This window comes from Aythya ferina (genome assembly GCF_964211825.1).
Source record: "Aythya ferina genome assembly, chromosome: 1".
Classification (NCBI taxonomy): Eukaryota; Metazoa; Chordata; class Aves; order Anseriformes; family Anatidae; genus Aythya; species Aythya ferina.
The window spans coordinates 150,475,432-150,494,258 of record NC_140296.1 but is presented as its reverse complement, the minus strand read 5'-3'; the positions used below and the strand labels follow the sequence as shown (position 1 = coordinate 150,494,258).

Below are 18,827 nucleotides of genomic sequence, written 5' to 3'. Positions count from 1 at the left end.
AAGAGCACAATCTGTCCCCTCATCTGGGTCACCAGCGAAGGCATTGGTCACAGTACTGATTCCCCACGGGACATCCAGTGGTTTCCAGTCAATATTTGGACTTTGCTGATCACAGCTCTTTGATTCTGGCAGTTTTCCACCTACCTTCTCTAGCCAGTATGTCACCAATTTGGTGATGAGACTAATTGATAGTGTTTGAAAGGCTTTAATGAAATCAAGGTAGACAACATCCACTGCCTTCCCCTCATCCACAGAACCACTCAGCTCATCTCAGAAAGTAACGAGGTTGGTCAGATGTGATCAGCCCCCACAGGGAATACCTGTGCAGGCTGTTTCCAGTCACCGTCATGTGCTTTAGAAATGGCTTCTAAAATACTTTGCTCCGTGTCCTTTTCAAGGACTGCGTTGAGACCAACTGTCCTGTATTTCCCTGAAACATCCTTCTTGCCCTTCATGAAGGCAAGTGTGATGTCTGCCTTTTTTCAGTCATGAGGAACTTCTTACTGCCATGACTTTTCAAAGGTTATAGAGAGCAGCTTCTTGCTGATATCAGTTGTGCAGCACCTTTGGATGCGTCCTGTCTGGTCCCATGGATTTGTGTACAGGACAACATAAATTCTGTCTTCCTCTACTGCAGATAATACCTCACTCCCACAGACTCTGCAAGAGGCTCAGGGACCTCGGAATCCTCACAGCAGATCTTGCTAATGAAGATGTCTTTCTCTACATTTCTTGTCACCAGTCACTTGGCCCCCTGAGCAATGGGCCCACACTCATCTTAGCCTTCCTTTTGTTGTTGATGTATTTACAGAAACGTTTCTCATTACCCTGCACCTCCCACACTTGTTTCGGCTCCAAATGAGCTTTGGCTTTCCTGACTTCATTCCTACATGTGCAAGGAATGTCTTTGTGTTCATTCCAAGTAGCTGATCCCAGTTTCCATCTTCTGTATGCTTCCTTTTTGTATTTGAGTTCACTCAAGAGCTCCATGTTCATCCACTCTGGCCTTCTGCCACACTTGCCTAACTGTCTGAACATTGCAGTGGACTGTTCTTGTGCTCTGAGGAGGTTGTCCTTGAAGATTAGCCAGCTCTTCTGGGCCTCTGCTCTCCAGGGCAATTTCCCACAGCTCCTGCCAAGCAGGCTCCTGAAATCTGCACATCTGAAGTCTACAGCTGTAATTCTGTTCTTTGTCTTGCTTACTCCTCTCAGGATCTGAAACTCCAGTCTCATGCTCATTGCAGCCAAGGCTGTCCTTGATCTTAACATCATCCAGCAGCTCTTCCTTGTTTGTGAGTAGCTGCAGCTCTTTAAGGATATCAATCTCCACATAATTCTATAGCTCTCGTCTTTCTAAAATGGAGCTGGAAAGTTTATTTTTTCCTATGCCAATGTCACCATAGAGACATTGACCTAACCAGGAGATAGTAAAAGTACATGAAAAGGAAAACTAGTCTACAAATGTCACGCTACAGAAAGTACTGTTCCAAGTTGGGACAGAAATGTGGTGTGGGGTTGATTTTTCTCTGTTTATGTAGCTAGCTGGCTACTACTGTTTTTTTACAGGAAAAAAAAAAAAAAAAAAAAGCATCCTGAAACCAAACAGCAGTAAATCACTGCAGGACTTCCAGTTCATTGTATTCTATGGTAGGAGAAGAGTGACTATAAAATAAATGGAAGAAAAGAACTCAAAAGAAATCGGGGTTTTAAAATAGTTTGGTGTCCCCATTGCTCCAGGCACTTCTTTCTGCCTGTTTGAGGGAGGATTCATGAGACAGAGGAAAAAAAGAACTAACACCCTGGTGCCCATCTCTTCTCTCTTCCAATGGGACATGTTCTCCAGTACAGACTGAGTGCCATGGCTGGATGGGCCTTTCCAAACCAGAGCCATGCCTTAGTGTGATGCTGCCCCTTAAGCCCTAGGCCTGTGGCTGTTGTTCACAAAGTGATAAAGCAGTTCATGCCATATCATCCTGTACTTACCTACTGCTCAGTGCACCATTTTTGATCTGGTCTTATTTTCCAGTTGACAGAGCAAGGGAAAAGATACATGCGCCTCAGTGTGCTGCAGACTAGAGAGCATAGAGAAAGGGGAGAATTAGGGAGACAGGGAAAGGGGACTGCTGGAGCACCAAGCTAGAGGCAACAACTGGAATCATGCAAAGCCAAAGTGATCTGCAGAGATGCAGCAGCAAGTCTCCATTGATTGCCATGCTGATAAGCTCATTGGGTTTCTTGTATACTGGGTAAAAAGGACTGCAATCCCCATTAACGTATATATTGAAACAAATGCTTGGTGGCTCAATATGGAAAATCAAAATAAAATATTCCTCACAGAGCCTCTTTCTCATGCCTTGAAAGGTGAAAAGTTTGGATTTAGAAACAATTTGCAGCATATCTGAATATGTGATCTGAATATATTTGTGAGCAGATACTTGGCTTTTACTGGTATGTTTGTAGAAAGAAATGACAAAACTGTTCTAGAAGCCTTAGTTTTTCTTTGTTAACTTTTGCTGAAAGTTTTATCTGAACCAGGTGGTACTCCATTAGAAGAACCATAAAATGTTAAAAGGATATGAAGAGGATAAGCTGAGATAGTTTTTAGGCAATACTGTTTTTTGTAAATCTTGGAGATCTAAGCGGATGGAAATTGTGGAGCTTTTTCTTTGCTCTGAAGGAACTGTGAAACTTGTACAAAAAAAGTTAAAGGAGAGGTTTATGTAAACGGTGTTGTGATTTTTATTCATCCTCAGTTGCCAGAGGTATAAATAATGGAATGATTATGCACGTACTGCCTGCAGTGAATGATGGATCTGTGTATAGTATGAGTATTTGTTGACTGACTGACAAATGTCTCTCCCCTTTTCTATTCATGATTGCACAATGAAGTGACTCAGATTGTCCAGCAAAGTGCTCCATGCCTGAGGGAATTAGCTTGGGTTACATTCAAGCTAATTGATTAAATCACCTCTTTCACAAGCCAAGTAGCACTGGTCAGCTGAAGGATAGGCAACCAGAAGAAATAGAAAATGTTGTCTTCAAGGGCTTGACACTGTGTATTTACACTATAGATAAACACTAAATTAAACACACACAAGAGAATAAAAACTATATCATTTATAGTTTTCTGTATCCTGAGCAATTTCAGAACAGGTGGGCCTAGACAGTTGTTTTCCATCTGTTTTTCCTAGCAATAGCACACTTTATTTCATTTCTTGTTATGAGTATTAGTTCTGTGGAACTACTGGAATAGTTTCCACTGGAGTATCCTCTCAGGTCCATCTGAAAAGCCAGCACAGAAAACCACAAGAAAGCAGCACACTACCCTGATCTCAGCATCCTGGCATCTGAGACCCCCACCCTACAGTTTGCACTGTCCTCTGCTTAGTCCCTAAATTAAATTAGAGTGATAGATTTTACCTATGACACCCAAAATAGTTCAGGACATGATTACCCAAGAGACCCCTCCCTGTGTGATACTGCTGAAGATGGCAGCAATTGGTTCTCTTCAGCCTCTCAGCTCTTTCCTTTAAAAGACAGGGTTGGGGCTGCAGAGGGTTTTCCTTGCAGCATCCTCAGCCTTGTGGTACAGCAAAGCTCCTCTTTTCAGCTTTTGGAGGAGAGGTATGGTAACAAATATTTTATAACTGATTGCTCTTTGTTGTGAAGCGCTTTTGTTGGGAAGGGATAGATGTGACTGAATCTAGCAAAATTCTGGGATTTTAAACTATGAGAACTCTGCCTACATAGAAAACACACTTCCTTCCAGCATTTTGTTTCGGTCATACATGTTAAGCATATGTTTCTTTTGCCTCTTGAGTTCTGTCAATTGAAATTGAAAAGAAAATACTAGCCTTAGCAAAAGGCAAGGGTGTTTTGTGGGATTATTTAAGTGTCTATTACAGTAAAGTTAAGCTAATCTTATATTATTATTTTGCAGCTTGCTTAAATTGTGGTCATGACTGAAATTCTTTTAAAGTTTTGAGGTGTATTATTATCTCTAATAGGTAGTTAAAATAGTTAATACAGCAACACCTAAACAATTTTTCAGGTGTTAAGGAAGAGTGATGCTCTCTGCTTATAGAGGGCTGTATTCCTCTACACTATAAAGATGATGGTCCTAGACAAGAGGCCTAACTTTTAAATGGCTCTAATTAAATAAGACCAGTCCCATGCAAGTGTGCTGGGGAAAGACAACCTTCTGTGAATGATTTTTTTTGTCCTGGACAGTAGGTTAAGGTTACTGTCCCCAGCTGTAAGTATCCTCTTAAAATTTTGTGAGAGGAAATGACTAAAGAACAGAGTCTGTTACTGAGAAGCCTGAATAAATTAATCACCAGCACTAATATGTAAATTATTGTCAAAGGCATTTATTTTGCTGTCATTCATTTGGTTTTATAAGGTACTTTGAACATGGATGTCCTTATTTATGAATGGAAAACAAGGATACAGCAAGATTTAGACAAGAGTCTTGAAATCTCAAGTTTTAAAAAAAGTGGGGAAAAGCATGATAAAGGACACAAACTGCACATTTAAAGAGGTCTAAAACAACCAGTTTGAGAAGCTAGGTCATGATGTTCAATGCTATTAAAAAAATTAATGGTGTCATGACCAAAATAACAGATAAAACTGATGCATTTATTGCATCACTTTCCTAGTTTCCCACAATACATAAAGAAAAATCCCACAGAAGCCTAGGATAAGAAATACAACCCTAGCACAGGCCAGAAGTTATTTAACAGGAAAGAAAAAAGCAAAAATAAACATTCATTTGACCATGAAGTTTGCAAGGAGACTTTTTGGGGTAAAACTCAATGCATTTATTAACATGAAAACACCGCCTGCTGGCACAAATTGTTTTTAGTTGACTGCTAGAGGGGTCTTATAGGGCTTCTCAAAGCTGTGACTAACATCTTCATAAATTGTTCCTGAAGTGGAGGATCTGTGTTTAAAACTAAATAACCTGATATGTTTTTCCAAAATGTTAAGACCAGTGATACCTGTTGATTTACCAGCAAGCACTGAGAGCTCTGAACTTCTGGGAAAAATAAGGTTCTTATTTCACTAATAGGAGGAAAAAAAATACAGCATAAAAATTCAATGTGACCTCCCTTCCAACAGAGTTTGTCCAGGTGGATGTATCCCTGCTGCAGTGAATAACTTGACATTTCTCCTATGCCCTGAGGAGAATCCTTCCTCTTCTGTGGTTGCTGGATTTTTCACTTTTTTCCATTCTGGAGGGAAAACTGGAGTCAGAACTCCCCTCTCTGGGGGGGAAGAGGGAGTATGGCCACATATAGCATAGCATGAACTTCTACTATCATTATAAATATTTCTTAACAGGTCCTTTGAAAAACAAAGATGAAGGCTTGCTGTTCTCTCCTCCTCCTCAGTTTGGTCTGTGTGCAGCTCAAAGCCAACCCTGGAGTCAAAGTGAGGCTCACCCAGAAGGGCCTGGAGTACGGTATGTGAGCTGTTTTCAGAAGCATGCAGTGATATTGCATTCAATCCCTACATGATGAGCATCTTTAGTAGTAAAGGCAGTGGGAGGAAATGAGCTGGTCACAGGCTGTAAAGAAAAGGAAGTCTAAAGGAAGTCTTAAGAGCACAATAATGCATTCCTGTGTTAAATTCCCATCAAATGGAAGCAAGCATTATTTTAAAGTCTCCTAAAATGGTATCATATAAATTTAAACTCACTGCCAGTATCAAAGGTAACTGAACTATCACTTTCATCCTGTAGCCAAGGAGGTTGGGCTGGAGATCCTGAAGCAGAACATGGAGAAGGAACATTTCCCTGATTTGACTGGCTATGAGAAATTTGGGCTCGGTAATGTCAAATACAACATCTCAAGGTAAGTAACAATTCTACAAAAGACGCTTTCTAATATAAAAGTTAGATGTTACTGCTATATTTAGCACTGTACATGCATTATAATGGGAATGTTGATGTGTTTTACGTTAACTATCACTTAAAGGAATACACATGTGGCTTTCATCCAAACCCTGATGAAGTCAAAGCAAAAGTTCTTGATTTATTTATCTTCAGATAAAATTATCTGGTCTATCTTAGTCAGCTAAGCTCTTGCAATGATCAGCAGAGAAAGAGTCACATACCTGGAGGGTGGTTACACCTGTGCTGTAGACACCTATTTTAGGATGAGATTAAATGTCCTCTTCAGGTGTCAGTGTTTCTACACTGACCACAGAGAAAGTCCAGAGAAACAGCTTACCCCAGACATCCAGCCTCCAGGTGCCTGGAGTGGAGCAGAGTGGAAGCTGGAACAGATCAGCTGCAGATCATGAATACATCTGTAAGAATGGATTTTAAATTGGTGCACAACATGACTTAGCTACTGGTCCAGGTAGCTGTCCCCACCAGTTTTGTCACTGGAGTTACAGACTCCCTGGAACAGCTGCTGGAAGAAAGGCTATCAGCACTGTATTGTGCTTGTTGGTGGTTGTACTTGCTGGAACCACCAGGACATCCACCTAAATAAATAATCCCACTCTGTAGTATGATTCTGAACACCTGTACACATACCATGTAGCGGATGCCAAGTCTTTTGAAGGCTGCCAGCCTTAAGATGCACAAAAGATGCAGAAATACTGTATGATTTGAAATAGTAAAATGGGGAAAGTTGCAGAACATTTGGGGTTCTCATGCATAAATACATATGACAGTGTCTAGATATAACACTTTATTGTTTAGTTCAGTGTTACAAAGTTCATTAGGTGCCTTGCTGGTTGTTCAGCACTTAACCAATTTGCCTTAATGACTGATTTGTGCAAAGTGACTGTAAACATAACATTACAACATAAGAATGGAGTGGCAATTACTGTAGCCTGAAAAAGTACAAGGTGGACAGGAATATTTCAAGTGACAGCTGAAATTACATCAATTTAGCAACAACTCTGAGTAAAGACTTCAATTTATGGCTATGCTTATTGTTGAATGAGTATTATGACGATTGCATTTCAATTGTTTTTACTTACCAGTTACAGTACAGTAAACTGTGACTGGATGCTCCAATATCAAGATTTGATATTAATGAAGGAAATAGTCTCACTAGAAAATGAATTCCAGAAGAACATAATTCATGTAAGCAAGAGCTAGAAAAAAAAAAAAAAAAAATTAGTTCTGTTCAATACAGATTTGTGATTCCTGAAGAGTCAAAGTTACCCTGACATCCTACCATTTCATTCCTTCTGGGAGCAGTTTGTGTTTGACTTAAATTTGAATCTTGTTTTATGTTCACCCTGACTCTTGAAATATGTATTTTTTTCTCCCCCTTATCTCCCTCATGCTCTAGAATACGAGTTGCTGCTGTTGAATTCCCCAGTGCTTCCATCTCCCTCATACCCAGGACTGGGATAAAACTGGTGATTGGAAATGCTTCTCTGACAGCTGATATGAACTGGAACATAAGGACCTGGATGTTGTATGTACAGCCTCATGTTTCCTTGGATTTTTCTTGATGAAGAATACCAAAAAGCAAAGATTAGTTTGTCTTGTGATCTCCTCATGACAAAGATGCTCTTTAACAGCTGAGAGCAGAAACCCAGTAATGGATAGGTCCTCACCACCAGGGCTGATGCTGGGAGGCAGCCCCTGCCTACTCATATGCTGAGAAGCACCTCTGCAAATAGTAAAAGATAGAAGTTATAGCTGAATGTCCTGTCTGCCAGCTAATGACACATTTAGAAAAACTGATTGTGGTCCAGTATAATAAAACCTTGCATATTTCGAGTGCAGCTGCACTGTTAGAAATCCTGTGCTATGCCTCCAGGCAATGCAGCTCAGAAGCTGATGGAGAAGGGACAAGGAAATGGCAATATCCTTATGGCTGTCTCCCTACATTCCCAGTTGTAGGTGGTTTCAGAGAAGAGGAATCCTTCCTCATCTTTCTTCACAGCTTCCATTACTGATATTGCTAAACTGACAGAATTGCTGCAGTCTGGAGCTGCTGCTGTCAGGGATGTAAGGGTGGGATGGCTGCTGAGTGAGGGCAGGAGACCTGGAAGCTGAGGGCACAGGAGGAGGGGCAGTGCCTTCGCTAGCAAAAGCAAACACTTGATCAGAGCTTGTGAGTGGCAGTGATCAGCATCAGCCACCAGGCCAGTCCATAGTGATGAGCCAAGCCAGCAAAGTACCATTGGGATTACTAAGGAATAAGACTGTACATAGAAGTACCTGCAACGTAGCTCAAGCAAAGGTGTGAGCTTCAGTGCAACTCATAAACCAAGGGTAGAGACCCTCAATGAGGTTTTTCACAGGTGTGAACCAAGCTATGAACAGTTTGATCCAAACTGTTTGATTACACATCTTTGCTATGTTGGGGTTGGTCCTGAGTGTGGGCTGACAAACCCTTGGGGGTGGTGGGGAGGAGGTCACAGCACCCATTAGGGCACTCCAGACCCTGAAATGGGTTTGCATGGAACATCCCCATATAGCACCAAGTGAGACTGCAGTACAGCTCTCTTACTCTGTCCCAGATGTAACCCAGTTACCTCTGCTGTGGGAATGTCTTCTTACTAGAACCAAGTATATTAAAATAGTGAATTATATACTTTCCCATATTCTGAATTTTCCAGAACTCCTAGCATGAAAATCTGTGTAGAACACTTGATTCTTTGCAGACCCTTGGAGTCTATTTTTTTTCTATGAGCAATACAATAAAAAGTATTCAGATAAACAACTTCATCCTCAGTGGACAGCAAAGAGTCTCATTTGAGAGTTAATGAGTCTAAAATGTTCACTGAAATAGGTTTTTCGGTTGTTTATGTATTTTTACTTTATGCAGCAGAGACAGTGGAAGAAGCACAGTGTACATTTCCAAGGTGTTTGTTACTGCAATCTTTTCAACGCCCCTGGATAATTCAGGCCATACTTTGATATCACTTACCAGCTGCCGGACAACTTCTGGTGATATAGACATCAAGTTGAATGGAAAAAGTGGGTAAGTGCAAGAGATCTGTATGCATGCTGGGAGAAAACAAGTGTCAGTGAATGGCACAAAGACAACTTCACAAAATAAGACACCCAGAACTGCTTTTAGGTGTCTATAGCCGCCACAGATGAGAATCAGGGTACTAATCCTGTGTTCAAATGGCAAAGTCTGACCTCTGTTCTTTCATTTGTGCCCACTGTCACTTGTGTAGAGAACAAATACAGCAGTTTTGGTCAGATCAAACAATCCCTTGTGCTTCTTTGACACAGTTCTTTCCAAATACTGCTCTAATATTCAGCTCTAAGTAGAAGTTACATGCTTGTTTTGTACTTCTAGTCAGAATGCTATAAAAACTGAACAGAACCAGGCTGCTGTCTGTTGTGCCTCTGGTTATAAACCTGGACAACATGATCTCATTGTTTTCTTGTACTTCTGTCACTTTCTGAATACAGCTCATATTACGTGGCTTTGTTCTTCTGTTTTTATTGTTTTTTACTTGCACTGGAAGTCCCTAGAACAGAATGTTTATTGTTTTTGTACATATATGATGGTGCTAATGTAAAGAATCTTTTCTTAAACATGAAACTTCATCTACCTAGTCTAACCACTGCAGTGCCTAGTGGTGAAATGATCTTTTAAGTGGTGGCTCACTTCAGAAAGCTAGAATATCACACTTGGAGGCTGTTAAAATTGTGTTCTGCAGAGATCTGATTTCCTGTTAATGACTGCAGTACTTGACCCATGAATTGCTTTTTTTCTTTCTCATAGCTTCCTGCATAACTTCTTTATCAAGTATCTGAAGAAACCCATTCACAGGAGTTTGGCCACTAACGTAAGCCTTTCAGATTGTGTATGGGAGGGGTGTAAGGAATATCACTTTCACAAGTCAGCACTGGGAGCTTGACAAAGGAAGAACTAGAAAAATAATGGAGTCTGATTCTGGTCTGGTCAGCACAGTCATCATTTTGCTGGCCAGAAACACTTTGAGATAGAGTATTGAGTTCATGGCTGAGATACTGACTGATATAGGGGTAAGCTCAACCAGGGCCTGAATGTGCAGTTATTTTCCTGTTCCAATGCAAATAGGTCTGTGCATGTGTACATATGCATTCTGATTACTGGGAAATATTTTACTCACCAGGTAAAATGTATTGGGTAACAGATCTTGTTGTACATCACCTGATAGTATGACTTACCTAAATCTCATAGTATCAAACAAGTGAGTAGTTTTGATGGCAACCTGCCCGTCTTCGAGGAGGCAGAGCTTGAGGTGGGTGTCATTCTGCCCCAGGACAAGGATCTGTGCTGTGAGACCCATGTGGGATCTGTGTCCTCCTCACACTACTTAAGGCTGTGGTTTTGTCACCCCCATCAGGCTGCTTTTAGCAACTTCTACCTGCCTTAAGGCAGGCCTGACATAAAATGGGCTTACATTGCATGGAATAGATACCATGGGGAACCAGTTAACTGAAGAAAAGCAAGCTTAGATGTTTTGACAAATGCTGCAATGTATGTCACATAAGTAGACAGACTTGCTGGCACACAAATAAGAGGTGCATACAGTTCCATGCTAATCAGTCCATAACCTGAGTGTGCTTTTATACAGTCTTGTCCCAACATCAGATCTGGAATCCAGTTGATAAATGAAGACCTTCAGTCACTGAATGGTGAGTCCCCAGTGATATATTTTCCTTCTGCTTTCATCTCCTATTCAGTGAAACTCTGTAGTTTCCTTAACAGCAGCTGGCTAACAAAGCCTCCAGGAGCAGTATCAGACCCCACATTGTGTCAGCTCCTTTACTTAGAAGACCACAGGTGGATTAAAGGAGTGATACTTGGACAAGAAAATGACATTTCTGAGAGTCCAAGGTCTTAGGAGCTATTCTTAACTTGCAAATGTGGCAGGTGGTATTTCTGATATCAGAAATGCCACTCAGAAGCTACATAGCACTGGTAAGGCAGTTTTCCCTTCCCTTCATGCTGTGACTCTTCCTGTGCATGTAGCACTTGACAATCTGAAGCTTGTCTGGAAATTTAGGTCTTACTTGCCAAAAGCAAAAAACCATTTGGTTAGACTAAATTTACTTTTCCCCAATGGGAAAACATTAGACAAATTAAAGAAGATACTTTGAAGAAAGTGCTAGTAGAAACATCAAGTCTGAGGTTGGAATATGTGTTAGGATGTCCCTGGTTATGTTCTTTCCTACCCACTGAAACAACGTGTATCATTCTTTCAGGAACTGATTTAGTTTTAATACACAATTCTTTCTGTGTTTTTGTAATATTGGGTATTTTTCTTTTATCTACCATCTTTACAGTCCTAATGCCAATTGATGATTTGGCTGAAATAGACTACTCCTTAAATAGCTTGCCAGCAGTATTCCGACCATACATTGACCTGGACTTAAAGGTAATTGCCTGTAGTGCTTCTGCCAATATTGATGGATTTTTTTTGTTCTTGTATGATCCTCTTTCTAAGATTGAAGATGCCTGCTGTTCTGAACACTAAAACACTAAGCACTACTGCATTTGTTATTGTAATAATTTTTAAATAGTCTGTTGTAAAATGAATTCAAAAAAAATCCGTTTTTTAATTGCTGTTGACTTGGTTATAGCAAATAGTGATAAAAGTTGACTAAACAAGCTACAAGAAAGAAAGAAAGGAGAAAGGTATTCAAAGAGGAATTAGTCTTCATCCTTCTTTCACTGTTAACATCTGGCATTTATTTGCTCTATCAGTTGGGAAAGACTTCTACGCTTTGCACTAACTAGATGAGTGTGCTGTTAGGTGAAAAAAGGAATAGCAAGACTAGAAGTGGGAATTAAGCCTCTCCCAGACTGAATGGAAAGAGAAGACCCTTGAAAAAGTGCAAGTCCAAGGCATGCTCCTGAGTTTGAAGGCCTGAAAGCTTATTTCAACTGAAGGGAAAAAAATCTTATGTATTGAGACAAAATGTAGAGTTTCTGACTCTAGAATGTCTTGACTGCCATTCTGGGTAAGGTGACTTGGCTGAGGGTAGTTCTGATCATAGTATCTGAGATCCTTAATTAAGTTCAAGATGCCTTATGCTAGGTGCTCTAAACACAGAACAAAAAGACAGTCTTGTCTATTGTTTATACTTAATTTATAAGAACTTAGTGACAACAGGAAAATAAAAGACAGGAACACAACGGAACAATAAGCCAGTTTCAGTGTGGTAGAGACTGTTCTTGGCAGCAGCCACAGAATGCTTGCCAAGTTCTCGGTATTCTGGTGACTAGATCTTATGTAGAGACTTGAAGCAGGCCAAAGAGGTAAAGTCATGGGTGTCTGCAAAAGCTATTATCCCACAGAAGAGACAACATGAGGAAAACATACAAAGCCAGCGGCTGGTAAATCCAGCAATTGAGGGATGACTGGGGAGGTCATAAGCAAAGAGACTCAGCACTTCATAAGCACGTTGACAGTCCTTAGAAAGTAACAGGAAACTTAGATAGATGGGCAAGAGTTAAGGAAAATACAGACAAACAGAATACATTTTAGATGAAACAAAGGAAAAAAAAAAAAAAAAAAAAGGATATAAAAAAATCTTAATCTGAGTATTTTCCTCACTTTAAATTAGTTTTACTTTTTTGTTTCATCTTGATGTACTTGGAGTTATTAGATTTGTGAGCTTTGGCTAGCATCACGAGTGCTGCAAAAGGCAACAAATGTTCTTCAGGATTGTTTGACATAACTTTTTCTCTTGCACATTTTCTCTGAACAATTTACTTCATTCTCAGAGTAAGTGCTGATTTTGACCTAGAAAGGCCTCTGTAATTCTAGAGATCCATCTTGTAATTAAGGCCATTGGCTAGCTCTGGACAGCAGTTCTCAGGTCTAAATTCTTGGAGGTGGGGAAAGGAGAAAGTAAGGTTTTTCAGAAAGGAGAAAGTAAGGTTTTTCAATAAGGAGCCTTACTCATTCAATAGGTAAGGCCTTAATTTTATTTTCTGAGCTGGTAGACTGTCTTCAGTGGGTGATCAGCATCCCAAAAGACAGGTCTCAGATGTCATCTGTGAAGGTGTCCAATCCCTGTTGGGATTGGTCTTCACAGCCTGCTTGAAAGCACTAGGACTTCAGGGTGTACTACAAGTCCTGTGTAGTTCTTCATAAAGAACTGTTCAAAATGAACAGTTCATGCAAAGGAAATTAGCAATTAATTGTCAGCAATCACTTTAAAGCCATGTTTCGATTCTAACTTCTATCATCTCTGAATGTATCTTTCAGGGGATAGTCCACCCAGCTGGAAACTATACTGGCCCTCCCTATGCGGCAGCTCCCTTCACCATCACAGACCAAACGGACTCCATGCTCTACCTTGCTTTCTCTGAGTATTTCTTTCAGACTTCCTCATTTGCTTACTACACAGCAGGGGCCTTCAACAAAATCATTGCAGAAGAGGTGAGTAGGAGACAGGAACAGAGTCAGAGTAGCTCAGGTTGTTCATGGTGGTGCTTTGACCTGCCAGTGGTCAACATGAGGCAGCTTGACTGTTAATTGGGCTGTAAAGGCCTAATACAGTGGGCCCCCTCTGTGAAAGCTGTGGATTGGAGATAGGTAGATTTGGCTAACTATTTTCCTTGAGGTTCAGTAAGTCTAAAAAACTACAGACTGCAACCCACACTATGAAAATATTAAGCATTTGCTTTCCCAGGAAATACCTTGGTGTATTTTATTGAAAATCAGTGTTAGGTACACTGAATCCCTTAAGAATATTTTTGAGAACAAAAGGCACAAAATCAAAGATTAATTGAAATGACAGTAATAATATAAGAAAAATAATAAAGAAAAGCTGAAAATGAAGGTCAAACCTGGTAACATCATTTATTTTCTCTTTTTTTTTTTTCCAGACTTACAGTTATTTCAATATAAGCACAGAGATATTTGGCAGCATCATCCCTGAGGTGAGTACCAGTACTTTCACAAATACATGGGAAACTTCCTGATATGAGTGTTGAACACTGGTGTATCCCAATGGCCTTATAGCACAAGTCAGGATCTTCCACTGGGGAAGTGGACATGTGTGCATGGTAACAGCAGAGCAGAAAGGCATTGTCACCTCTTGCCTCCCCAGTAAACTGAATGACTTTTGTTGTTACCAAACTTAGCCCATAACCTTGTGCATCAATCTTTACTCTGGATGCTATGCCAAAGCTACAGCTGTTCCCACCTCAAACCAGCCCTGGGCAGGAAAAATCTTCCAGTCATGATTCTTGCTTTGAGAGATGGGGCCTCAGCTCAGAAATAGCCCCTTTCTCCTGTCAAAACTCGTGTAATTGCCTTTGCTTCACTATTAGCCTGTGACTGACTAGCAGAAAGCAATCCAGTAAAGACCTGGGAAGGGACAGTAGTGGCCATGTGCAGGAAAGCAAGCTAACAGATGGGCAGGAAACATTACATCTATGGAAAGGACAAGGCAGGTGTACAGGGTTTCAATTTATTTCACATGGAGAAGATGAACATAACAGGAAAGATGGTATAAGCATGCATGGCTTCTACCAGCATTCCTAGAAAAAATGAGAAACTGAAAATGAGAATAAGAGACCCCAGTTCTTGAGTACCATGGGTGGATCAAATCAGTCTCACAGTTCCAAGAACTTCACATCCTTGTTTGTTTCCTGGATGATTTCAGGTTCCTTCCTCAGAAATCTAAAATTGCAGGGCAATTGTCATACGGTCTTCATAAAATGCCATGAGCATTGATGCTACTATTCCACCCCCTTATTCCAACTAATGAACTTGGTGAACCTACTCATTCCTTAGGCAAGGGACAGAGTGAGGCTTCCCAAGGAACAGTCCAGAGCAGGAACCTGTCTCATGAGATTGATTAATTTCAAAGTGAATTAATGGCTCCTGACCTCCTTTATTGTCACTTAAATGTCACATTTATGCTCCATTCCTTTCCTGTGTTCACAAAATTTCTTTCAAACCAGCATAGAGAAAAAAACTACTGTTAGAGTGGAAGGAACTTTCTACTGCATCCCTGTTAGCCGAGATTGATTTATCACCACAGAAGTTTTCTGTTTCCTGCTTGCATGAAAGGATTTTGTTAGCAGCTGTTCTTAACCTCATCTCAAAGAACTACTTCAAAGTGATTACTTCAGGAATGAGGAATTGTAATACTCTGGCCAGTTCTACAAGCATTTATCTTTGTTGTTGTTTTGCCTTGGAACCTTACAGGTAGCCAAATATTCAGTAACACCATATCCAGTGATGTTGAAGCTAATGGCTACTGAAACACCTCTCATCAGCTTGCAGCCCGATTCCTTTACTCTAGAGATTCAGGGGTCCATGGAGGTGTTCGCTGTTTTGCCAGACTCAACCACACAGTTATTGTTCACAATGAACACGGTAAGTACAAGAAACAAAATGACATTTAACTCAGGTCTAAATATTTCCTTCCCTTTAAGTTCTTTCCTTCTGTTAAAACTCTGTATAAGAAACCAAGTAATAGATTTTTATTATTTAAACATGCAAATTCCCTTTAGTCACAGTTGGTGTTGTATGGCCACACTAACCTAAAGGAAATTTTTATAGGGATGAACTTTTTTCCTATAGACAAATGAAAATAGAAATAGTGATTATGAATAACCAAATATTTCTTCTTTAGAATGATTGTTCTGCAAGCATGAACAGTCATGTCTCATGGCACTTCGTTCATTTATCTGAAAATGATTTTGATTAGTGAAATCTCATTACCCACTTCAGCACTTGTCAATGCCATTCAGACAAGCAGAAATTTACTGCATGCAACCTTGCATGGGCCACTGACTAGAGAGAAGCTCCACCTACGTGAAACACTGCTGTGTACAACCAGGAAAATGATGTTTCTGCATTTGTGATGAATTTCCATCAAGGGTTCAATTTTCTATGTCTGGCAACCCATGTTTTTTTTTCTTCTGCAGACAGCCAACACCAGCATTGCTCTGAATATATTCAACCAGAAACTGATGGGCTCACTCTGTCTGAACAGGTAATTCAACACGGGCAGGATGGCCTGAGCCTGTTTAGAAAATACTGCTAGCAATCTCAACATTAGCAGTTTAGACACATGACCAGATAACCAGAATTTAATGAATGTAGTTCCCTAGTGAGTTCATCTGTAGGAACTCCATCAGGAGAAAGGTTTGCACTTCTGTATTTTTCTTCATGCTTGTGATAGGCTAAAGATCTGTTGCTGCTCTTGAATCCTTGGTAACCTTCACTTACCTGAGCTGGACAGACTTTCTGAACCTTAGACAATGGAAACTGGCCATGAAAGCTAGAATGCTGGTGCTGTGGAAAACTATAAATCTTATTTTGAATAATTATTTGGATACATGACTCTGTACTGAATAAATATTTGAATCTGGAAGAATAGACATTAGCAACGTAGCCAGCAGCAGCAGCACCATGCTGTGAAAAGAGTTATTCTTCCAATCCCTAGAAAGGTTCATATCATATTATTATATTGATGTACATAAATCCTTCCAAAAAATCTGAGAACCTGCAAGTCTTTAATGCTGGCCTTGGTAAAGTCAATAACCAGCAGGATTTCCAAACCACAACACAGGGAGAATGTACACGCATCCCTGGCTACAGCCCTTCTAGGGTGTTCTTTCTGTATGCATGCTCAGCAACGCCCTAAGAAAACCACATCTTTCTCTTTCCTGATGAGGCAGTATGTGCTGTGTAAAATGTAGTGCTTCAAATGTCTCTTTACAGATGCTTCATAAGGCCTAGAGCTCTAAAGCAGTGACTGTTCATCTAGAATAATATGTGTTTGTCCTTTCTAGTGACTCATCTTTTTTTCACTTCTTTCCCTCAGGCTCCAGTTCTCCCTAACCCATTCCAATGTTGGTTTTTTTGAGGTAAGCAGACAGTTTAAGCACATAGGAAATGCAAACCAGGAATATCAATGACATCAAGGTTAAAGAGTAAGCAGCTAAATTCCATCTGTATTTCTAAACCATTTGGCTTCATTCCTGGACAGCATTTTTCCCACCTTCTGGCTGCCACCTCTATGCTGTTGATTTAAGAAAAAAAAGTGTACTCCTTTGGGGCAAGTTAGTCTTCTAAAAATGATATATTCTGAAGTTCCACTGACTTGTGTGTCATATTTTATCAGTAAACTGAAAGATCACTAACCACAGCCCTGTAACACAGCAGTAATCTGAACTGTAGCAGTAGAGGGAGCAGTGTGCTGCTAAGTTTCATTCATATGCTTAAGTTTCAATCATATGCTAAGTCATGCATATGATTGTCTAAGCAATCATATGCATGACTGATGCAGAGGCACTCCATGTGTTGTGGTGTGCACTCATCAGAGATGCTCAGAATTACAATACGGAATGGGAGCCAAAATGCTATTCTCAGATGCCTGTAACTCTGCTGTTGCAGCCTTCCAGGGAAAAAACCTGCCTCCAGAGTCATTTAATTCTGAATACAATTACTCAGTTCTGAGCAGGTGAGGAGAAAAGAGTAAAACTACTTTAGTCCTGCTTTGCTAATGGTGATAAATTGTTTCACAAGTAAAGGAAGTAGACTGCTTTAAATGAAAACGTTGTCCAAGCATGATGAGAGCTATTTGCAATTTGCATCTCACTTCCTTTGCATCTCTTTGAAGGCATGAGATCCTTCTGGGCTAAATGAGAGCCAAAAGCTGAATGTGAGCCTATAGTCCTCATTCAGGATGAAGGCATGACGATTCTACTCCTATCAGAAAGTGATGTTTAACTGAGCTTTCTTTGTGACAGGTCTCGCTTCTGGAGAACATCTTGTCCTACATCTTACAGACTGAAGTAATTCCATCAGCTAATGGTAAGGCTATGTTTCTAAGCATCAGCTAAAACCTTCCAGCAGAGTAGTTCTAGGAACTACTGACTTTCTGCTGAAGTAGCCAGTTCCTAGTAACTTCACTGGAATATGATCATCAGCCAGTAAGCAGTGGAATGGGGAGATCAATTTGTAGGGCTGTAAGTATGGTCGCTCACTGGCACTATTCTGCAGTGTCAGCAGAGAAGTCCAGGGCAGTAAGGTCATGGAAACTCATCCACCTTTACCTCATGAAAGGTGGCCTTGATGCATCAGTACAGATGCTTGTCTCTAGTCTGTGTACCCACTTGCTGCCAGAGTGTGTGAAATGTATTCCTCTCTGTTATATTAGCCTCTCATATAATCTTAATTAAGGCCCTAAAGAGAGACATAGGCTTGTCCAAGCACTCTGTACTGGGATGAACCTTGCCTTCCTTAATTAATGGAGACAAATGGGAACAGGTTCTAATGATTCTATAGCTGTATTGACAATCTCTCAGGTCATTAAGGACAAATCAGTTAGTATGTGATAATGCATTGAACAGGAAGTGCCTTAATTTGGCTGCAACACTGCCAAGAGAAGAGCACCTATAATTCTTTCCCCCTTTGGTAAATGAGTATTGTATCTACCTCCCAGGGTTGTCTGTGAAGACTAAGAGGATAATTGTTTTAAATGACCTAAATCTTTGAATAAACAGAAGGTTGTTGAAGGGCGGGTATTTATTATCTTCCTAATGCATCCCTAAATCATTGTGTTTGTCTTTTCTTAAGCTAAACTGTCCAAAGGATTCCCTCTTCCCAATTTGGCCAACGTTACTTTGACGAGACCTCATATTACAATTGTACAGGTGAGATTTTGATACACTTATGACAAGGCTATTACTTTTTGGTGGGGGTGAGGGAGCTAGGCACTTATTCACATTCTGCTTGTACAAGAAATCTGCTGGATTTCTTTCTTTTACTGCTAGTTAAAAACAAGATTTTTTTACTGTTTAAAATGAGATCTGTTACAATGGTAAAGTCTTATTAGAAACAAAATTATCTCTTTGAGAGGAAAAACT

The 18,827-nt window shown here is 40.2% G+C and overlaps 1 protein-coding gene across 1 annotated transcript in view; it reads left to right on the top strand.

Moving 5' to 3' along the window:
- The window catches only part of BPIFC (BPI fold containing family C), a 45,438-nt gene that overhangs the window by 25,082 nt on the left and 1,529 nt on the right, over positions 1–18,827 (top strand). The window contains 14 exon segments of the mRNA XM_084501140.1: positions 5,362–5,464; positions 5,744–5,855; positions 7,314–7,442; positions 8,805–8,960; positions 9,720–9,783; positions 10,558–10,618; positions 11,270–11,361; positions 13,201–13,374; positions 13,824–13,877; positions 15,154–15,324; positions 15,879–15,946; positions 16,781–16,823; positions 17,709–17,772; positions 18,538–18,614. Coding sequence (XP_084357266.1) covers positions 5,362–5,464; positions 5,744–5,855; positions 7,314–7,442; positions 8,805–8,960; positions 9,720–9,783; positions 10,558–10,618; positions 11,270–11,361; positions 13,201–13,374; positions 13,824–13,877; positions 15,154–15,324; positions 15,879–15,946; positions 16,781–16,823; positions 17,709–17,772; positions 18,538–18,614 — 1,368 coding nt within the window.